Here is a 24,306-nt window from a genome sequence, read left to right on the forward strand (position 1 = left end):
TGCTTCAGGATGTAGCTGAAGACCTTCAGGGCAGAGGAGACAACCTGGGGGGTAGAGAGAGAGAGAGAGAGAGAGAGAGAGAGAGAGAGAGAGAGAGAGAGAGAGAGAGAGAGAGAGAGAGAGAGAGAGAGAGAGAGAGAGAAAGAAAGAGAGAGAGAAAAAAGAGAAACTGTACTTAAATCGTCTTCACTTACAGGATCCACATCTGAAACAGATTTTATGCTCATGTTTCACTATTCTAGCAATTCTTGCCAGAAATTACTCTGGGAAACATTTAAGTACTTAGCATAAACAGTTTTCTGGTGCACGAGACAATTTCTCTCTCTATACACACACACACACATGTATATACATACACATTATTGTTTTTGTTATCATACAGTGCAGAATATCACACTGTTTTAATTGAAATTGAAAAAAGTAAACAAACAGTCAGTGATTAAAATAAACCAAGTAGAACATTGCTTATTAAGCACTACACTGAAAAATATCGAGCCATATAGACAAGAAACCCAGGTTCAATCTCTTGCTTGTGTTTGAGTTAGCTGATCTTGGCTGCATATCATTTACGTTATAACTAGCTCTTGGACGATAGGAACTAAATTCAGACAGGGTTTCTGTTCAGGATCATGGCCAAATGACCTCCCACTGGAAAGAATGTAAATTTAAACATTGGATTAGCATGAGATTGGGCTTCGCTAAGATGCACTCAACAGTGCAAATACAAGCCAACAACTGCTTATTGTCCAGGCCTATCCAAAAGTAAGGGACAGATTATCCAAACACATGAAACCATATGGAAAGGTTCAAGAAAACCAAGATTGTAAGTAGGGTAGGAGCTGCTGGGTCATTACAATTGACCCTAGTGTCATACAATAGACAACACAAAGACAAACAACTGATATTCCTACTCCACACAATATATAAGTGATCCTTGTGAGAATCAAACACAGATCACCTGTTTAGTTTGTGGAGTTGATTAAACAAATTATTTTGTATACATCCATGCCCAGTGATTCAAGCAAACGTTTCTCATGCAGAACTTTTAAACTGACACGAAAGTTGCACTCAGATACTCTTAAAACACAAGAGGCAGAAACACATTAATATTCCACCAGAAAGAAAAATTTTCAGTCTCTAAGATGCAGCCATGAAGCTTTATAAGAGTGTTGCCTGTGAACATATATGAAAATAACAAAAAGAAAGGGAGACAATATGAGCCAATATAAGATTAGGGATGATACAATTAGTCTCCGTGCAATGCATCAAGAGGCCAAAACTACCACCCGACTACTGTGTAATGATACATACAGGAAGGCACAAAGAATCAGGCATTATGGGTCAATCCACAGCATGTGGACTGCAGCAGTTCAAGAAGGCAGATCACCACCACTTTCTCATGGGCAACTGGAGTGGGGCATTAAACGCTGGCCCAGTCGGTGACGCTCATATTCCATGAATCAATTCTTAAAAAAAGTTTTGTTGCTATCTATGGAGAACTGAATACCAACAACTTCCAATTATTGTACAGCCTCATAAATAAAGAATGGCTACTTCTTTGAAGGTCAATATGCACAGACATAAATTTCACGAGATGAGGGAAAAATGTGGGAAGGAAGGGGATGTTGAGACGTCCATATTCTGCCAATTAAGTTAAAACCACTTTTCATTCCACCACAACTTTCACAACAACCTCACTTTCAACGTCATTCTTTGCACACCACTTCTAACCAATGGCAACGACTCCTTTCCTTTGTGTCTTGCAGGTGCCAGGAGGATGTCCATAACCTCAGCGGAGAAAGAGGTTGCTCCCAGAAGGAACTTTCTTGTCCTCAGAGGACGAAAAGATCAAGGATTCATGAGGAAGCATCAGCAAAGCTCCTCCCACACTCATCCACTCACCAGCTCAAGTACTGACTGCTCAGTGGGAACATCAGCCTCAGAAATTTTGAGAGCACAAGCTGGTGCGTACCTCACTATGTTAACTCCTTAACTGGCTAAGGGAGAAATGCCCAGGTCACTGGAACACAGAGGACGGCCAGAGACCTAGCTCCTGTACAGGGGATGATCGCGTGATATTAGCAATCCAGCCATATGCCCTGGATGGAAGAGAAGCAGTAGACCAAGCTGACCATCATCTGGATACCTTCATGGATAGATTGTGGGCTGCAATGGAGAGGCAAGCTCAGCACCCCCAGAGTCCGCACTCCCATCAACCCTGGTATTGATCATCAACATGTGACACGTTGGAGGGAATCTGGCACACTTCAGGTGCTCCTTCCCCATAAGGCGGCAACAATGCCAGAAGGCATCCAGCCAGAGGAGGAACCACACACATCCCCTTCAGAAGTCTGCACTGAAGATACTCCCAGAGGTGATCAAGCCCTCCATCTCCACCCTGCCTGCCACTCCAACCTTTCGAATTTTAAGCTGAGGAAGGTCCACTTGCCTTTGGTAAGCAGGCCCTCAGCTGAACAATCTTCAAGGGCCAATGAACTCCACTGCTGAGCAGGCTCCTTCCATCTCAGACAACAGGTAGACAGAGAAAAACCTTTTGACAGCACTTTGGTGGCACAGGTGACAATGCATTCTAAATAAAGTTTCATTTTGGATAAATTTAATTGTTCTCACGCTACATCATTTGTGTCGCTCTGAACGTTACTGACATCATGATGCCTAACTTCATGTCCATGTAGGGTGTGGCAAGGATGTAAATCTGTAAGGCCTCTCCTGTTCAAACATCCCTATTCTTTCCATGGCTTCCTTGTCCAAAAGTGATGGTGTGAATGAAAAGTCAGCATTTCCGATGGTTGAGAAGTGTGCACCACACAGGAAGCCAATGCCTTAGGATCGCAAGGGATTAGAGCAGGGACCCTGCAGACCTGCGCCCTGTACAGTGCATGGATTTGTATGTAATGTTCTTTCTCTTTAAGACTGCCTTTAGACTCCATTTTTAAGGATGAGATTGCAGAGTACTTGGAATTACTTCGTAAAATGGGGCTGAGTCAGCATGGCTTCATCAAGGGAAGGTCATGCTTGACAAATCTGTTAGAATTCTTTGAATAGATAACAAGTAAATTAGTCAAAGGAGAGTCAGTGCATATTATCTAACTGGATTTCCAGAAAGCCTTTGATAAAGTGCTGCAAAGGAGGCTGCGAAATAAGGGCCAATTATGTTCGGGGAAAGGTATTAGCATAGATAGAGGCTTGGCTGACTGGCAGAAAGCAGAGAGAATTGAAGGGATCTCTGAAAGGATGGCAGCTAGTGACTAGTGGAATTCCGCAGGGATCAATGTTGGGACCAGAATTGTTCACATTATACATTAACAATCTGGAAGGAGGAACGAAGGGCATTGTTGCTATGTCTGCAGTTGACACAAAGATAGGTGGAGAGATAGGTAGTGTTCATGAAGCAGCAGACTGTGGAAGGACTTGGACAGGCTAGAAGAGTGAGCAAAGAAGTGACAGATGGAATACAATATGGGAAAGTGTGAGATTATGCACTTTGTTAGGAAAAATAGAGGTGTAGACTATTTTCTAAACAGGGAAAGACTTTGGAAATCTGAAACACAAGGGATTTAGGATTCCTGGCTCACAATTCTCTTAAGGTTAACATGCAAGTTCAGTTGGCAGTCAGGAAAGCAAATATAATGTTAGCGTTAATTTCAAGATGGTGAGAATACAAGAGCAGAGATATACTGCTGAGTTTGCAAGGCTCTGGTCAGATTGCATTTGGACTATCATGAGCAGTTTGAGTAGTACCCACGTTAGGATGTGCTGGCAATGGATGGGGTCCAGAGGAGGTTTACAAGAATGATCCTGGAGATGAAAGGCTTTTCATATGAGGAGCGGTTAAAGACTTTGGGTCTGTAAAAGATAGAGTTTAGAATGATTTGGGGAGGGGGGGGGGGGGGGGGGGGGGGGGTCTGATTGAAACTTAGAGAATACCGGGAAGCCTGGACAGAGGGGATGTGGAAAAGATGTTTCTACTAGTGGTAGAGACCAGGACCCAAGGGCATAGCCTCAGAGTGAAGAGGTAACCCTTCAGAACTAATATGAGGAGGAATTTTTTCGGGCAGGGGGTTGAATCAGCAGAAGGTTGTATAGGACAAGTCATTGAGTGTGTTTAAGATAGAGATAGTTTCTTGATTGGTAAGGAGATCAAGGGTTATAGGGAAAAGGCACAAAATTGGGGTTGAGAAATTTATGAGCCTTGATTGAATGGTGGAGCAGATATGATGGCCAAATATAGTCTAATTCTGCTCCTATGTCTTATGGTCTCACATTGGTGTTTCTTGCAGCCCTCTCCCTCAAATTGAGGAACGTACCCTCCCTACTCATGTTACAATCATCTTCTTTCCCAACTTGCACTTTCAAATGACAGCGAACGCTCAGCCAGTGGCTTCCAGCCTCTTCTTTTGTGTCATCGAGGGCCCAAACATTCAGATTGACTTCCTGATAGCCTTGAAAGTGACTCATCAGCTTCACACCTCCCCAAGTCACTACTCAACCTGCTACTTGAGTTGGCACTTAACCTTACTCACACCCAAACCAGCTCATGGTACAAAAGGTGACCATTCCAGGGGTAGTCATACACTATCCTTGCCCATCTCACTCACCTGCTTCTGAAGCCAGGGCGCTCCTGATCACGGATGACCCCACTCCTCTCAATACACAGTTCCCACCATATTCTACATATAAATATGTTACAAATCCAGTTGCCCCCTTTACAACTGGCAGCCTCTATTCCCAAGCCTGTGGCCCTAAGTCCCCACAGCAGTAGTATATCCTGCCTCCTCCGCCATTCCCCAGACGAGTAGTGCCCAGACTCCTGACTGATGTCTGTACATCACCCTGTGTTAGCCTTACCCCTGACTGGCTGCTAGGAGGCCACAGAACTCACCTTGACTCATTCACAGACTTCAGAGGCATGGATATCCTGACCAAGAACCTAACTGTTGCCAATCCCTTGGAATGGTATTGGTGTCTGCCTTTCAACTTACTGTAGCAGGATCCTCTGACTGACAGGTGCCTCCAAGGACTTTGGTAAGGACTACACTGCTAGACTTTGAGGCACGGCTGTTTGGTTGCTGTATATGCAGTGTGTTTGCTTGGTACATGGTACAGGTATGACATAGTGCACTGCCATAAAGCAAAGGGTGAGTTCTGTTGGCCAGCATGACAAGGTGGCTGGTTGTATGACTGTGTTAATTGACACAGAAAGGCAAGGAAGGCTTGCTGTGACTATGCAGGTTGGTGCTAAGTAAGTGAGCACTGAGGAAGCAAGCAGCCGTGAGATGCAGCTTGGTCCAATCCATGAGCTAGGTCCATCCTTGCATCCAAGATATTCGTGCAGCAGTATTTCAACACTAGTTGCCAGAAAGCCCTGTAATGTACATCTGTGTTTCCTAATTGTCCTGCAATTACATAAGAGAGGTGTCATGAGGATTGTCAAAGGTTGGTAAGTATCAAATGCTAATGTCCGTGAACGGAGGGATACTTGCAGTTACTCCACATGCATTGTGCCCGGAGATGCTGTCTGTTACTGAGGAACATGGCAGTAACTGGTCCAATTTCCACATCAAGAATTCTCAACACCTAGTTTCTTCACTGGATGTGGTTAAACAGGAAGTTGAATATTAAGTGAAGTGAGTTGTACCATTGCTAAGGAAACTAACCATCAATAATTCCCCATAATTGGCAACTCGCCACTGCCGAGCGAGAAACTTTCCTCACCACTTGGCAGCTGTATAAAGCATACAGCAAGTTGGTCCCAATGTTGAGGTAGGTCTCGCCAGACTTCTCAGGTGATTCTGCCACAGACTTCAACATTGCCCATGTTATTCAGGCCCCTCTAAAATTCCACTCGTGGTCCTTCTTTGAATACCATGTTCCCATTGAAGTTATTGAAATAAGATATAAATGGTCTTCCACAAATGCAATGCAAGATAATAATGTCAAAAAATACATACCAATCTGCTGTATCTCATACTTACTTTTATTACAAGATTTAAAGTGACTGAAACTGTGAAAACCAAATAGAAATGAAGCAGCAATTTCATCAGTCTTGCCACAAAATGACCTTTCTTTAGATTTTGCTGTTAAAGAAAAGGGGAAAATTAGTCATTAATAAAACTCACCTCATGCTCAGAAAGTTTTAAACTAACTCTACTTCATAAAGAAAACTTGACCATATTGTTTCCAACACAGATAGATTTTCATTCCTCTGTTGTGTTGGAACTAAAGGGGAGGGATGGGATATAAAAATGTTAAGTAGAACTCAATTGCAGAATTTTGGGCTCCACTCCCATTTTGTAGCAATTTTTGAAGAGCAGGATAAGAGAACAAATAGGAAGCCTGCTTGCAGCAATCGTGTCCTTACCTGCTCCATTCTAGAAGTGGAAATTTTAGACCCCTTGCTATTTTTAAGAGTCTGCCTTGTCTTGGAAGAAAATATGGTTCATTGCCTAACACGTGTCATATATCATGGGGAATTCTGAGACTAGAACAGGAAACGTTTTGAAGCCAAATTCAAAAGATGTTGATACCTTCACATGTCACAATTAGATGTTTTATGATAAGTATTTTTAAAATACAGAGATTAAATAATAGGTTTGTTCAGAAAACGTAAACAGCTATTAAATTGACAAGTATTGTGAAAGTGAAAATGTCTTCAGAAGCAGGTGGGTGAGCTGGACGAGAACAGTGTATAACCACATCTGGAATACCATGAGCTGGTTGCGGTGTGGATAAGGTTGTTAAGTGGTCTTCTGCATTCAACATGCAGAAAATTCAAGATTCAAATTTTAATGTGTCAATTGCCTCATGCTTTGATCTTTGCAGTGATTGACTACACTGCATTTGAAGCAATGGTTCGGATGACTAACTTCTTGGTTGATAACCCAACTGTTCCTCTATTTTAATGTATTCAGCCACAGACAGGTGTGCAATGGAATTTCAGTTTGAATGCTTGATTGAACTGTACACCTCACTAATGAATGCAGCTCAGCAGTAGTTGTTGATACAACTGTCAATGGATTTGATTGAGAGTTTTAGGAGCTCCTAAAAAGATTGCAAATGGCTATTGCTTGACAGTTCTTTGACCCTAAATAGGATCTTTCTCAAATGAACTACGAATGATTGTTTGTTTGATTGACACTTTCAGACTTTCCAATATTCTAATAAGGCTACTAGGTGCACACATATGCTAAGACAAGCAGGGAATACCAAATGCAGAGTGGGTGGGAGAGAAGGATGAAGGGGGGCGAAGATTAGGAAAACCAGTACTAATGTACAGGCTGAGCTAACATTCCAGTGAATGAATTATCTCACCACTCCCTCAGCTCACAGTCTCATTCCTGCTTAAGGGTTTTTGCCTGAAATATCAATTCTCCTGGTCTTCAGATGCTGCCTGACCTGCTGTGCTTTTCTAGCACACCACACTCTACTCATTCCAGTGAATGAAGGCAGGCGGCTACTATAATGCCTTCTGTCCAGCATCGCACTACTTCCATTCCTGCTATGACTCCAACAAGTCGCCATATTGTGGATGGGCACTGACGGGAGACAGCACGATGATGATGATGTTGGGAAATGGCCAATTACATAATTATTGATCACGTAAAGATGAAAATCTAGGCCAATGCTTTGAGCAAAAAACCTTTTTTTTTCTATAATTGGTTGTATTAAATGGGACAAAATGAAGTTGGTATTAATATACTTAATCAAAATCTTAAAACACTAAGTTATTAGGCTTAAAAGCCCACTTTATTACCTGAATGTATTTTGCAAGGTGAGAACCACAAATGAAGCTTAGCAATGGGGAAGCCAGCAAAGCAGAATTTCTGAACTGTATAAAATAGCCCAGTGCAAGGCACACTAAATACATCCTGTACACGTCAGCCACCTGCAAAAGAAATATGAGGATAATCTTTAACAATTTCACAACAGAAATAGCAAAGCTACAGAAAAATAACTTGCTATTATGTTCAGTATGTTTCTTTATTTGTGTTCAGGCAGATGACAAAATAATTATGATGCACTATGGTTCTATATAATTTGACAAAAAGTGAATGTTGTTTTCTTCCACCTGCTTTACAAAGTCATCAAGAATCAAAAGATAACTTTATGACTTTGAGCAATTAGTTTTCAAAGACTTGCATTAATAATCCAGACTTATTGCTGAGAAATAATAACTTTAGCATTTTGTTTCATAGTCATAGATAAAATTATTCATCAATAGTCACAGCCACTGCACCATTACAAATAAAATAATATCCAGCTATATGCTTCAGGCTATCACTATTTTCCAGGAAGTCACTGACTGAATTTATTCAGTCTAGTGTTTGCATTAGATCTACCCAAACAGCCAAGAACCACTAATAATTGGTTGAATGCCATCTGTTAAAAGTCAGCTATTGCATAAAGCCAAGTATGCACACTATCATATACACTATATACACATTTTCTGTGCCTGTGATGCACAACAATTGAACAGTCTCAGATGAAACAGAGAGCCCTTTATTTCATACCGTGATATAAGTATTAAACATGCTTGCTAGCAAAAGTCTACCTGCTTGGGTCAGGTGTACACCATTAATTAAAAGCACTTCTAATACAAACAACATGCTGTGAATTCTGAAGCAATCACTGTGCTGGATCCAGCAATATTAATACTTCTTGGGGTGGAGTTCTGAATCAATGTAGCTCAAGATCAGTATGAGTCAGCCATACTATCAATCTCTATGTGAGCTACAGGAATATCATGATACAAAATCAGAGTGTATGTATGTTATCATGAAAACACACTCCACAAACACAAGATTTTCCTTCAAAAAATTAAGTTGCAATGATTTAAACTTGGCCACCACCATTACCAAAATGTGCATGATCAATATGTTGTGGTCAGCTCTAGTTAACTTCACTGTTTCCTTCCTTTTGTCCACTCTTTCTCTTCCTAACAAGAATTTATACTCTATTTTGCACATACCCTGCGGCTTTGAATTAGATCCAGGCAATCCAACAGGAAAACACTGAAGGCTTGTACAAACAGTACATAGTGACTAATCTCCCACATCATTATAAAGGCAAAGGTAGAGGCACACATCAGGAGATATGAAAATATCTAGGTGGGAGGAAATAACAACATTAGCTTTGTTACCCAATATCCTATACACAAATCTCAATTTATGATCTACTTGACTACACAACTTACATTGGGAAGATATGTATAATGGCTACTCTTTTCAGTAGCCAATTTTCTATCCTTGCTGATGTGTTACCCCCATATCATGAGCTGTTATTTTCTGCAATTATCTTTGATTTGGCACCTTATCAAATGCTTTTTGGAAGTCTGAAAACAAAACCACACATTCTACTTCCTTTTTTTCCCCACAGCTCACGTCACTTCCTCAGAGAACTCCAATAAATTGGTAAAAGGTGATCCCCTTTATATAAAACCATGTTAACTCTTGAATATTTATCTTGAAATTTTTCAAGTGCCCTGCTATAATGTCTTTGATAATAACTTTGAAACCTTCCCTATATCATCTATTAAACTAACTGGTTTGTAATTTTCTACTTTTTGTCTTCCTCCCTTTTTGACATACTCACTACTTTTTAATCTAATGGAGCCTTCTTTGAATCTAGCGAGTTTTGAAAATAAAAACCATCATGTCGACTACCTCACGAGGCATTTCTTTTAGGTCCACAAAGACCCAGGCACAGGTCAGGCTTCAGCTCCAATATTTTGCTCAGTACCACTTGGTAATTTTTTCCTCTCCCATTTCCTGTTTTACAATTATTTCTAGAATGTCATTTGTATCATCTACATGAAAACCAATGCAAAATACCTGTTTAATTTGTCTGCTATCTCCTTATTTTACACTATTAATTCCTTAGACCCGCTATCCAAAGGACCAAAGCTTGCTCACTAAATCTTTGGTAAAATGACCATTCCCTTGTTTGAGGAGTCTAGAATGAGGGGTCACAGTTGCAAAGTAAGTGGGGAGGGACATAGGACAAAGATGAAGATATTTTTAAATTCAGAGGCTTGTGAATCTTTGGAACTTTCTACTCAACATGGGTTACAGAAATTCACTCATTGAGTATGGTTAAAATACAGATTGACAGATTTCTAAATACCAGTGAAAGAAAGCAATGCTTTCCACACTTTTTGCACTGTGATCCCATTCTGATGGAAACACTTACTGCTTTTGTATTTCTAGTTAGCTTTCCCTCATACTCCCAACTAGCTAGCATTCTCTCGTGTCTGAATGTTTCTCTCCTTTTAATAGTTTTGTCATTCTTTTCTGCTTTTTATATTCGGTCCAATGTTCTGACCTGCTACTTACACAATTGTATGCTTTTTCTAGTTAATCACTGAAATTAATTGATTTTGTACATTCTGAAATATCTCTTAAAACGTCAACCATTGTCACTCTTGACTTATCCCTAAACCTAACTGGTCAGCACAATTTAACTAGCTCTGCTTTTATGCCCTTTTTTAGAACACATCAAAAGGTGACCAAAAAAGTGACAATGAGAGAATTCAATACAGGTGGTTCTATAACGCACGTTTTGTCAATGCGAATTCACAATAACACAATTGACGAACTGAGGACACTGTTTCTATAGTGCAAACTTTTATAGCATATATTGATTATAATGCAATTCTGACCCAATTAGTTTAGTGCTGCTATTACGCAATTTTCTCATAACATGGGGTTGAACGAGAATGGAACTACCATGTTATAGCAGAACCAACTGTAGATATAAACTAGCAAAAATACCCGCTAAAAAGCACTCTATAAGTACATAAAAAGTCAAATGTGGGTCCATTTCAGGCAGAATCAGAAGAATTTACAATGGGGAATGGAGAAATGGCAGAGAATTTAAACAATTACTTGGTACCTGGCTCCACTGAGGAAAACACAAGAAATTTCCTAGAATTACTGATCTAAGGGAAAATGAATGATAGAAGGAAATCTGTGTTGGCAAGTTGGCTGTATTGGAGAAATGAATGAGACCTTAGGTTAATAAATTTACACAACCTGATATTATGTGTCCTGGAGTATTAAAAGAGGTGTCTTTGGAGATAGGGGATGATGCATTAGTGATGATCTTCCAAAGTTATATGGATTCTAGAATCATTCCCACAGACTAGAAAATAGCAAAGCCACCTCAGTATTTAGGAAGAGTGGGAAAAGGAAAATAGTGAGCTCCAAATCTGTTAGCCTTATATCAATAGTCGGGAAAATAATAGCATCTACTATCCAGGAATTGATAAATGAACACTTGGGTAATAATAATCTGAATGAGAATAATCAGCATGGATTTGAGAGTGAGAAATTGAGTCTGGGTTTGTTGAGGATGTTACTAATAGAATTGATAAGAGAGAGTCAGAAGGCTTTTGATAAAGTCACCCACATGAGGTTAGATAACAATGTTAAAATACATGAGATTGGAGGTAATGTACGAGCATGGTTTAAGTATTGGCTTACAGGCAGAAAACAGACTAGTGATACACAGGTCATTCTCACATTGGTAGGCTGTGACTACTGGGATACTGCAAGGCTCAGTACTTGGACCACACTTGTTCACAGTATATGAATGTGGAAATCAAATGCCATATCTCCAACTTATTTGGGAGTGTGTTGCAATAAGATTCAAAGCAGCTTCATGGGAATTTGGTCAAATTTAAATGAGTGGAAAATAAAATGGCAGATGAAATATAATGTGGAAAAAAAGTTGAGGGTATCCATTTTGGTAGGAGGGAGAGTGGTGCAGAAGATTTCATAAAGAGATTAGAAGGTGCAGACATATAAAGAGAACTGGATACTGTATTCAGTCACTGAAGACTAACTTATTGGTGCAGGAATAAATTAGGAAGGCTCTTGTTATGTTGACCTTTATCACAACAGGATTTGACTACAGAAGTTGCAAAGTCTTTAATTGTATAGAACCTTAGTTAGAGTGTATTTGGAGTAGTGTGCACTCTTTTGGTCTTCTTTATCTTCAGAACTCCATTATGGTCATAAACAGGGTGCAATGTAGGTTCACCAGAATTATTCCAGGGATGGTGGGACTGGCTTTTGAAAAGAGACAGGGAAAACTAGACCTGTACGTTCAAGAATTTTGAAGAATGAGAGGAGATCTCACTGAAACCAAAAAGAAACTTAATAAAGTAGATGCAAGTACGCCATATCCCTTGTTTGAGAAACCTAGAATGAGGGGGTCACAGTTTCAATTGGGGGCAGGGGGGGGAATATAGGACAAAAATGATGTGTTTTTTTTCTAATGCAGAGGCTTGTGAATCTTTGGAAGTTTCTAACCCACATGGGCTATGGAAGGTCAATTAATGAGTATGTTTAAAATAGAGATTGACAGATATCTAAATACTAATGACAGGAGACAGTGCCTTCCACACTTTTCCCACAGTGATCCCATTCTGAGACTTGAAAATTGTGGCAACTTCTCAGTGAGAGTACAAGGTGGGCGCTATGAGAGCAGAGATCTAATCTGTTGGAAGGGGCAGTGCATCTGTTATGACTTGGGCAGAGATTCATGCTAGTCACACTACATCAAAATTTCAGTCTCAACTCCACTTGGGTTCCGGACTCCCATTTTGGGAAGCCCTGATGTAAAGGAATACGGAGATAGGATGGCAAAAAGGGACCAATGTGGATGGTTTGCCAGAATTGTAGCAAATGGTAATGTAGACTCAAAGGGCTGAGCAGTCTATTCCTACTCATGAGGAGAGACAATACGGTAGGGGTAATGTCATTGGGCTAGGACTCTAAAGTCCGAGATTCATGTTCTGGTTTTGAGCCCCACCATGGTCGATGGTAAACTTGAATGCAATAAAATCTGGAATTAAAAGCTGGTCAAACAGCAATCCTGTAATCATTCTCAATTGGCATAGAAACCCATTTGGTTTACCAGAGAAAGAAATTTGCTGTCCTTTCTTGATTTAACCTACATATGACTCCCGACATACAACTGCTCTCTGAAATGGCCTAAAAGGTTAAACAGTTCAATGAGCAATGGGCAACAAATGCTGGTCTTGCCAATGACACCCACATCCAATTAAAGAACAAAAAATAAAAGTCCCTAGTTAAGTTTAAAATACTAGTCTTGGAACCATTCTTCTCTGCCTCAAACTGAATATAAAATTCAGTTATTCCGCCTACCTAGGCATGCCTTATTTATGAGGACAAAGTGAGAACTGCAGATGCTGGAGATCAGAACTGAAAATGTGTTGCTGGAAAAGCGCAGCAGATTATGCCCGAAACGTCGATTCTCCTGTTCCTTGGATGTTGCCTGACCTGCTGCACTTTTCCAGCAACACATTTTCATGCCTTATTTATGAGGTGATTAATTAATTCTATCTTGTTGCATAAAACCAAGCTTATTCCCTGGTTGGCTCCAGAATGTTCTGTTTTAAGAAACTATACCAAAAGAAATTCTACCTTTCACACATCTTGATCTTGTAACAAAGTATATCATAACGGGACAAGGACTAAAGCAGACAAGTCACCAGGACCCGATGACATACATCCAAGGGTTTGAAAGGAAATGGTTGCCGAGATGGTGGTTGAAATGACTGAAATATTCCATTACACACACCCTTGTTCAAGAAAGGAGGGAGTCAGAAAACAGAAGCTATAGGTCATGTGACCTAGCATCTGACATTGGGAAAATGACAATTGTTAAATGAATTATTAAAGAAGAAATAGCGGGACATTTAGAAACACTTAACACAATCAAAGTGAGTTAACGTTTTTTATTAAAGGGAAATCATGTTTGACAAAATTTTCTCGAGTTCTTTCAGGATATAACAACCAGAGTTGTTCAGGAGGAACCAGTAAATGTAGTGTATATGGATTACAGAAGGTTTTCATTAAAAAAGTGATTGCATAAGGTAGAAGCTAACAGAATTGGGGGCAATGTGTTAGCATGGATTGATTAACACACAGAACAGAACATTGTTATCAATGAGCCTTTTTTCAAAACGTACAACTGATTGTCAGCTGCAGAGATCAGTCCTAGGGCCTCAATAATTTACAATCTATATTAAAGTCTTGGAGGAGGGTCAAAGTGTAATGCATCCAAAATTGCTGACAATACAAACATAAGTGGGAGGCTATGTTGTGATTAGTCTGCAAAGGGATACAGATAGGTTGAGTGAGCAGGCAAAAACTTGACAAATAGAGCTTAATGTGAGGAAATTGGAGGTCAAGCACTTTGATAGGAAGAATCAAAAAGGCAATCTGTTAGTAAAATGGAGACAGATTCCAAAAATGTGCAGCCCAGAGGGATCTTGTGTTCTTGTACATGATAGACAAAATGGTAGCAAGTAATTAAGGTAACAAATGGAATTTTGGCTTTTATTGTTCAAGGGTTGGAATTTAATAATACGAAATTCTTGTTGCAGCTGCAAGGATGTTGGTGAAGCTACACCTAGAGTACTCTGTACAGTTTTGGTCCCCATGTTAAGAAAGAATACACAGACAATGGAAGCAGTTCAAAAGAGATTCACTCAGCTGCTCGCTGGGATGAAAGAGTTGATTATCAAGAATGGCCAAACAGGTTAGGTCTTTATTCATTAGCGTTTAGAAGAATGAAGGTGATCTTATTGCAACTAACAAGATTCTGAGGGAGGTTGATAGAGTAGTTGTTGAGAAAATGTGTGCACTAGTGGGGGAATCTCAAACTTGGAGATATAGTGACAGAGAAAAGGACAATTCACTTACAACTGAAATGCAAAGGAATTTCTTCTCTCAGAAGGCAGTGAATGTCTGAACCTGTCTATCTCAGGGAGTTACGGAAGCTAGATGACTAAAGGTATTTAAAGAGGAGCTAGACAGATTTTTGAAATATCAGAGTTCTGAGGGATAGGAGGGCACAGAAAAGGAGTTGAAGCCTGAAGCAGATCACAATGATCCTGATGAATAGTGGGGATGACTTGAGGAGCTGAATTGCCTACTCGTGCTCCTACTTCTTACATTCATCAGTTTTTCTTTCTAAATCAATTATGTATATTAAAATCACCCACGATAATCATCATAGCTTTCTGACAAGATCTTGCTCTTTCTTCCTTTATCCTACTATCTGGTTATTGGTAGAGGGTCTGTCAATCATTCTCAGGAGTGACCTCTTGCATTTATCATTTCTCACCATTACTCAAAAGACTTCTACCTCCTGGTTTCATTAACTTAGATAATCTTCTTCTATTGTACTAAGACCACCATAACTAAGAGCCACCCCTCTAACAAACTTTGAGCTGAAGTTACTGAAGCAGCAAATATTTCTCAAATGTGTTTCATCACACTCGTATCTAGGAGCTCCTCCATTCTGCAACTGCAACACATCACACATCACTTGTCCTGCCATCTTTGTTGTATCTTAACTAATTAATTAATCATACAGTTAATTATTTAATAAACAAGTGTCACTTCTTACTACTGCTAACCGTAGTAATATAGGCATTAAAATCCAATGAACTTTACCACTTAAGAATAAGATAAACAATTAAATCATCAGTTTTTACTTTGTTTCTCCTAGAGCCTTGGTATCCTTTAGGTGCTGCTGATAGATTGTCCCAGAGTCCTGTACTAGCCTCGATGTTTTAACAGGATGTTACCAGGAATGAGGGACTTCAGTTCTTGGAGATGTTTGAAAAAGTGAGATCTGTTGCTCTTGGAACAGATAAGTAAACAGAGTCCCACATAAAACTTTTCAAGGCGAAGAGAGTTATTGATTTGGAGATGCTTGGTGTTGGACTGAGGTGTACAAAGTTAAAAAACACAACACCAGGTTATAGTCCAACAGGTTTAATTGGAAACACGAGCTTTCAGTGCACCGCTCCTTCATCAGGTGGTTTCAATCACCGGATGAACGAGCAGCACTCCAAAAGATAGTGTTTCCAATTAAACCTGTTTGACTATAGCCTGATGTTGTGTGATTTTTAACTTTAGAGACGTTGATGGAATGGATATGGTTAAAAAAGAACAACTGTTTGGCAGCTAAGTCAATAACAAGAGCTCATGAACTCAAAATTAGGAGAAATTCCAGTGGGGCGATGATGAGAGTTCCAACCATCTGAGTTGTCAGGACCTGGAATGCCCTACCTGATAAGGTGGTGGAAGTTGATCCCATAAGCAATTTTAAAAAGGGAATTGTATGAGTTGTTGAAAATGAGAAACGTACAAGGTTCAAAAGGGATGGATTTTACCTGAACTGGAGGGAGACTACATCCTGGTGGGGAGATTTGTTACTCCAGTAGAAAGGCTACTGGAGAGCCTTTAAACTAGCATGACGTGGGGGGGCGGGGGTAGGGGAATCCTAAACAGTTGTGAGGATAGAGAGAGACAAATGAAGATGGCTCGGAAGTTAAAGGGAGCAAGTTAATTCATTTGGCAGCAAGGGCGCGTTAGAGAATAAGCACATTCTGAAGGACTAAACTGCGTTTATTTCAATACTAGCGGCCTCACAGGTAAGGTGGAACATATGACCAGGATAATCAAAACTATTGCAAAAACATGGCTGAGGGAGGGATCAGACTGGCAGCTCAATGTTCCAGGGTTTAGACATGATAGGAAGGATAGAAAGGAAGGGAGACAAGACAGGACGGACAGTGACGTTTTTGACTAGGGAAAACGTTACTTTTACTGCTGTACTTGTAGAGGACATTCCTGGGGAATCATCCATGAAGCTATCTGGGTGGAAAGCAGAAATAAGAAGGGGATGATCACCTTGATGGAATTGTTAGATCACATGGGATTCAGGGAGAACTTGCCAATTGGATACAAAATTGGCTTGACAGTGAGAGACAGACGGTGGTGGTGTGGAGAGTTGTTTTTCAGACTGAAGGCTTATTACCAGCAGTGTTCCACAGGGATCGGTGCAGGATCAACTGTTGTTTGTCATTTATATAAAATACTTGGATAAGAATTTTGGAAGCATAGTTTGTAAGTTTGCAGATGACACCAAAATTGGTGGTATAGCGGATAGTGAAAGAGGTTATCTAAAATTACAAAGGGATCTTGATCAATTGAATCAATGGGCTGAGGAGTGGAAGATACAGCTTAATTTGGAAAGATGCAAGACGTTTCACTTTGGTAAGACAAAGAAAGGCAGGACTTAGAGTTAACAGTAGGGTCCTAGAGTATTATTGGACAGAGAGACCTAGGGGTGCAGGTACATAGTTCTTTGAAAGTTACGTCATAGATACACAAAGTGGTAAAGAGGCATTTGGCATACTTGCCTTAATTGCTCAGACCATTGTGTATAAGAGTTAGAACATCACGTTGCAGATGTACAGGATGTTGATGCGGTCACTTTTGGAATACTGTGTACAGTTCTAGTCATCCAGCAATAGGAAGGATATTATTAAATTAGAGAGAGTGCAGAAAAGATTTACAAGGATATTACCAGGACTAGAGAATTTGAACTGTACAGAGAGGCTGGACAGGCTAGGATCTTTGTCACTGGAACATTGGAGGCTGAGGGGTGATCTTAGAGATTTAGAAAATCATCAGGGGCACAGATAAGGTGAATAGCAATGGTCTTTTCCCTAGGGTAGGGCAGTTCAAAACTAGAGAGCAGAGGTTTAAGGTGAAAGGAGAAAGATTTAAAAGGAACTGGAGGAGCAACTTTTATCACACAGAGTGGTTCTTATATGGAATGCACTGCCAGAGTTAATAGTAGACTCAGGTACAGTCACAATATTTAAAAGACACTTGGATAGGTACATGAATAGCAAAGATTTAGAGGGTAATGGGCAAAGCGCAGGCAAAGGGACTAGTTTAATTTGGGAAACTTGGTCGGCATGGATGACTTGAACCAAAAGGTCGGTTTCCCTGCTGTATGACTATGACTCTACATGAAGGACCTAACATATAATTATGTGTGTTACTATTGGAGGCAACAGTTAAAAGTTAAAACAGGAGTTAAAAATATAGGTTGTATAAATATGCAAACTTTCTATTTAGAAACAAAATATCACAAAAAGGGTCAACTAAATTCAACACACTCACCTCCATAGTAGAATTAACATTGGTCTTCATATAGCCTGTGAGTGCTCCAACCTGTAATGCAAAATATGGTAATGCCCAATTTTCTCTTAAAGGAATGGTATATTCCACTCTGGTTGTATCGATCCTAAAATAAATAACAAAATCAGAAGAACATTAGATATGGCAATTCAATTCTCAATTCTAAGTCTAGGTGTCAGCCTTGGCTCACTGTTAGTCAGCAAGTTGTAGATTCAAGGCCCAGTGCAAAAACGGAAGCATCTTATCAGATACAACACCTAAGTACTGAGGACGTGTCACATGATTGGAGGGACTGTCTTTGGATGAAATGTTAAATTGAATGGATATTAAACATTCCTGTATGAAGCAGGCTGGACAAGATAAAAATGGCTACTCCTGTTCCTATTTCTTATGATGATTTCTTCTTGCCGATGATACGAAGTTCGGTGGACAGGCAGGTAGTACTGAGGAAGTGGGGAGGCTACAGAAGGATCTAGACAGGTTGGGAGAGTGGTCCAGGAAATGGCTGATGGAATTTAACGTGAGCAAGTGCGAGGTCTTGCACTTTGGCAAAAAGAATAAAAGCATGGACTACTTTCTAAATGGTGAGAAAATTAATAAAGCCAAAGCACAAAGGGATCTGGGAGTGCTAGTCGAGGATTCTCTAAAGGTAAACATGCAGGTTGAGTCCGTGATTAAGAAAGCGAATGCAATGTTGTCTCTTATCTCAAGAGGGTTGGAATATAAAAGCAGAGATGTACTACTAAGACTTTATAAAGCTCTGGTTAGGCCCCATTTGGAGTACTGTGTCCAGTTTTGGTCCCCACACCTCAGGAAGGACATACTGGCACTGGAACATGTCCAGCGGAGATTCACACGGATGATCCCTGGAATGACAGGTCTAGCAAATGAGGAACGGCTGAGGATACTGGGATTGTATTCGTTGGAGTTTAGAAGATTAAGGGGAGACTTAATAGAGACGTACAAAATAAATCATGGCTTGGAAAAGGTGGATGCTAGGAAATTGTTTCCGTTAGACGAGGAGACTAGGACCAGTGGACACAGCCTTAGAATTAGAGGGGGTCATTTCAGAACAGAAATGCGGAGACATTTCTTCAGCCAGAGAGTGGTGGGCCTGTGGAATTCATTGCCACAGAGTGCAGTGGAAGCCGGGACGCTAAATGTCTTCAAGGCCGAGATTGATAGATTCTTGTTGTCTAGAGGAATTAAGGGCTACGGGGAGAACGCTGGTAAGTGGAGCTGAAATGCGCATCAGCCATGATTGAATGGCGGAGTGGACTCGATGGGCCGAATGGCCTTACTTCCACTCCCATGTCTTATGGTCTTATGATTTACTGTAAAGCAAGGAAGTTCCCAGCAGGATTTTTTTTCTGAATCAACATTACTGGGAATATTTTATCTCTCATGGACTTTGGATAATATTGCAGCTAATTTGCTCATCAGTGACTATTCACTTTGGCAGCAAAACCAGGAAGACAGATTGTTATTTGAATGGCAATAGATTGAGAAAGGGGGAGGAGCAACAAGACTGATATACTGGTAGCTGAAAGTAAACATGCACATGCTGCAAGCAATGAAGAAGGCAAGTGGTATGTTGGCCTTCATAGTGAGAAGATTCAAGTACAGGAGCAGGGATGGCTTGGTGCAATTGTATGTGGCCTTGGTGAGACCCCCATACCTGGTGCAGTTTTGGTCTTCTTTTCTGAAGAATGATGTTCTGGCTATGGACAAAGTGTAACAAAGTTGAATAGACCAATTCCTGGAATGGCAAGGCTGACATATGATGCTAAGATTGGATCAGTCAGGATCATATCCACTGGAGTTTAGAAGAAAGGGAGAGGCCTCACAGAAACCAAAACCAAGGACCACAGTCTAAGGATATGGCCTGAGATGGAGAGAAATTTATTCACCCAGAGAGTGGTGAGCCTGTGGAATTCTCTGCCACACTAAGCGGTTGAGGCCAAAACATTGAATATTTTTGAGGAGGAGTTAGGTATAGTTCTTAGGGCTAAGAGATGAAAGGGTGTGGGGAGAATGTGGGAACAGGACACTGAGTTGGATTGATCATAATCATACTGAATGAAGCAATAGGCTCGAAGGGCCAAATGTCCTATTCCTGCTCCTATATTTTAAATGATTCCATGTTTACATTTCCAAAATACTTCAGTGGCTGTAAAAATTTGGGATGTCCCAAGGTCATGTAAAATATGCGTGAAAGATTTTGCAATAAACTAGTCGGATTAATTCAAAATCTGGAATGACAATTTTGATTAAGCTACTTGAACATGCATTAGCCAAAGAAAAAGCTTATGAATATATTAAAACCGTGAATTCCTGCACAATCCATATTATAAAAGGAAACTCTACATCATCTTGAAGAGACTGCTCAGGCATGACCACTCATACTATGAAATACTTATTGCAATTTGGCATCTAGATTCTAGCATGATCCCAGCAGGTTATAAATTAGGAAATATAACGCAACTATTTAAGAATGGAAAGAGAGAGAGAACAGGCCAGTGAGCCTGTCATCAGTTATCAGGAAAATATTAAAATCAATTGTTAAATGAATCTTAGCAATGAACTTAGAAAATCACAGTAAAATCAGACAAAGTCAGTATGGTTTTACCAAGGTTTAACTACCTTCTAGTTATATCCTCAAAAAGATGCAAATCAATTTGCCAAATAGAAATTAAGTAATTTTATCAAAGAGAAGTTATGAAGGAGAAATAGTGTTTATGACAAATCTAGTAGAGTGTTTTGAGGAAATAATGAGCAGAAACAGTGGATGTAACATGCTTGAATTTCCAAAAGACACTAATAAGGTGCCACACAAAATACAAAATGTCACAAGCTTTAAAAAAAATGATGGGCAATAGTAAGAAATTCGTGGGCAAATGTTTGAAGGAGATCTTCAACAACCATCTCACATTTCAGTATAAAATGGCAGAAAAAGGAAATTCAATATTAATTAGGATAAGGTGATTAAAAATTAATTATGAATGCTCTAAGCTACAATTTAATACAGATCAAGAGTACTCTACCAGGTTCAATTAGATGCCTTATTTGTGAAGGTACAAATAATGACTTCCAGACTAAGCCAGGCTTACCTGTTGATAATATACCACACTACTGTAAGCATGCCTGCCATCCATGTCCCACTGAGTATCCAACTTGTGACATACAGTGCTGTCACATAAACTGCTTGTAATCCAAATATTATGCCAATGTAAAAATACACTGGCTCAATTGCTTCCTATGGGGACAAAAAAAACTTAATAATGCCAGTTCCTGCAAAACAAGTTCACACAGAATAGACATGTGTATGAAGTAGAGTCTCTAAAACACTGCCTTCAGATAATTAGATGACACTGCGGTCCTGACTTCAAACAATATTCACTGAAAGTTGAACTTCCCTCTGGGTGCCAGGGAATCAACATGCACAAAGGAATTTGATTTACTCTAATTAGAAGTTATTAAGAATAGTATTATTAATGTTGCAGACCAGAAACCCACAACCATTATACTGATCTTCTGAAGGAATGCTCTAGAATAAGAACATATCACCTTAATAAACATTCATTAAAATGTTTGTTTTCCAGAATCCATTTTTCACAAAACAATTAACTCACTTTTGTGACAGGCATCTGTTGTTTCATTACCTTTGTACTGAAATCCAATCTTCCCCATTGCTATTACTGTGGAGGTAACTAGTATTGCAAATAGAGCCGAGAAGAGAACTGTGTATGTTACGGGTTTAAAGCTTAGTGTTCGAGTACAAGTTTCCATTGTTTTGACCAAATTTTGTGTAACTGTGTTTCTTTCTCCCCAGCTATGATAGTTATTTTATTTGGGCCATATTCAAAAATGGAACTTGGTAATAGAACATGAAATCCACATGGCTCATATTGGGTTTATTTTTAAATTTAAAAAATGTTAAAAGGCAAAACTTCTTGCCCCCAATATTTTGAAGATATGGCCACTGCTGGATCCTCATTCTGTTCTGATGGAAATTACATTTTAATAGCCAAGTTCAGTATTGAATTTCAAGTCAACAACTTCAGTGAGGTCAATGCTTTCGGTGAGGTTGTTGATAGGAACATTTAATATTCTGTAGCTGGTGGCTGACAAAATGACAGTGCTTTTCTCAAGTCTCTAAGTGGGTTATGGGATAATGGTAAGATACTGAATACTTAACAAATATTACCAACAGGAATACTGAGCAGGAACTGAGTTCTGTAGTAGTGGACACATGCAGTTGAAAGGGGAGAGACAGAACAATCAGTAACGAGGAAGCTATAAGGGCAGTTACTCCACCATGAAAGATGATCAAGGTTCTCCACATTAGTGATGCTTTAAAGCTTTGAAAGATATACTCTTCCTACACCAGATAACATTAATAATAATTCTCTTAATGCCATTATTGTCAGAATAAAAAAGTTAAGTGAAATATCATCCAAATTAAGCATCTAAAGATGCACCATAATTGGCTACCTGAAGATACATACTTGACTACCAGTAATACGGTACAATATACCAGCAAAGACTTCTGGATACAGATTGATTTGCTGCACTGAATTAAGGGTCCTCAATGATAATGTCTTGTTGTCATGTGTCAATTCAAAAAGACCTAATGGTAAAACAAAATATTTTTCATTAAACAGGAATATTGAAATAGTGTGACATACAGAATGAAAAAAATTACAGGTCTAAACTGGTTTAAACGTACTGAGCAAATCACTTTGATACAACATTAAGTTCCTTGGCTACTACACTTTGTCCATGAAAGGTAAACATGGCTATGCATGAGCAACCATAACTGTTCAGAAGTCATTAGCAATGAAGCACAGCAAATGTAAAATATCAGAGCTCCAAAAGAACGATGGGTTGCAAAGACATAAAACACTAAACCATATGCACAAAAGTAAACTAATGGAGGTTACAATTTAGAACATCCAGACAAAATAATTACACTTCAGATACAAACTTTAAAAAAAAACTCAAGACAATAATGGAGTAAAGGTCTGGCCAGAGAGAAAATGCAAAAAGGCACCTACAATAAAACAAAGAAGATCTACTAAAGGTTATGACTGACTTCAAATTATTGTGGCTTGTGACAAAAAAAAACGATCAAAAATACACTCAGTTTTAAAAAAAAATACCTTCTTGGATTGATGTTGCCTGCAACATCTTTTTATAATAGTAGTAGTATAAACCACTGTCCTCTTGAAAGGAGATTTCTCGTTCGAGATCCTAAAAGGTACAGAAACAATCAATGCTGGTGAGAGCCTCCAACCTTATTCCAAGCAACAATTAAGGTAATAGTGAGAAACCAAATATGCATGTTTCAAGGTGTTTGGTGTGTTAAAGTATCATGTACCAACAAACAAAAATAAAGAATTCACAAAAATGCAAATCTTTGCAGATAATGTACAGTCACTGGTTGCAAATGGGATGGAGGCAATACGTATACTCTTGATTTTGTTACTTGTGAAATGTATTGGGAAGGATATACCATGGATGTGATTATCAGAGTTAGTGACTATTGGGAAATCAAGATGTTGCACATAACCACAAAGAACTTACCTGATTCCCCTGAATTTATATGCTCCTCACTACACATATACAGAGGAACCTTGATTACCTGAATGTCGATTATCTGAATTTCAGATAATCCGAACAAGATCGCAAGGTCCCGATGCTTGGTTTAACTGTGTTATTCGTACATTTGATTATCTGAACAAAATACTCCCCCCGCCCATTTCATTTGGATAATCAAGGTTTCTCTGCAAAACCCAAGGAAAGTCTCCCCCATATTCTTATATTTCTTGTCAAAGTAGCAAAACATTCATTCAATTAAAAAAGTCTACAAATGATAGAAACATTTAAAAAATCTGTCAATGTCAGCAAAAATACTGGCAGAAACTACACTTTCAGTCGAAGTAAATTTTAGCAGGATTGGGGATACCATCCGCAGATGCAGAGGCTCCAAATGAAAATAACAAATTATTAGAGACAGTAAATGAATTCTTACCAATCAACAAAGGGGTAAAGTAAAATGCCTTCAACAAAGAATATTGCTAGAACTTTGTACTTTTCAGGTGATGTGTACACTGAAATGTCAATTTATAAAATGTCTTGGCTGGACAAAACCTTATCCTCCCATAATCATAAAGCAAGGAACCCTAGTTCAATTAGAAGTTCAAAGAATATGCCTAGAATAATACCACACATACTAAAAGTAAAGTGA

At 39.3% G+C, this 24,306-nt stretch overlaps 1 protein-coding gene across 5 annotated transcripts in view; it reads right to left on the reverse strand.

Annotated features, from left to right (window-relative positions):
• Nucleotides 1-24,306, reverse strand: part of LOC140477041 (probable C-mannosyltransferase DPY19L4) — a 99,225-nt gene that overhangs the window by 40,999 nt on the left and 33,920 nt on the right. For all 5 annotated transcript variants that reach the window (XM_072570204.1, XM_072570208.1, XM_072570205.1 and 2 more), the window contains 7 exons: nt 23,219-23,309; nt 22,565-22,686; nt 21,167-21,312; nt 18,039-18,162; nt 8,990-9,124; nt 7,775-7,906; nt 5,997-6,098 (listed from right to left, as the gene is read on the reverse strand). In XM_072570204.1, coding sequence (XP_072426305.1) covers nt 5,997-6,098; nt 7,775-7,906; nt 8,990-9,124; nt 18,039-18,162; nt 21,167-21,312; nt 22,565-22,686; nt 23,219-23,309 — 852 coding nt within the window. The remainder of the gene's footprint in view (nt 1-5,996; nt 6,099-7,774; nt 7,907-8,989; nt 9,125-18,038; nt 18,163-21,166; nt 21,313-22,564; nt 22,687-23,218; nt 23,310-24,306) is intronic.

Source organism: Chiloscyllium punctatum, chromosome 5 (assembly GCF_047496795.1).
Source record: "Chiloscyllium punctatum isolate Juve2018m chromosome 5, sChiPun1.3, whole genome shotgun sequence".
In the NCBI taxonomy this organism is placed as follows: domain Eukaryota; kingdom Metazoa; phylum Chordata; class Chondrichthyes; order Orectolobiformes; family Hemiscylliidae; genus Chiloscyllium; species Chiloscyllium punctatum.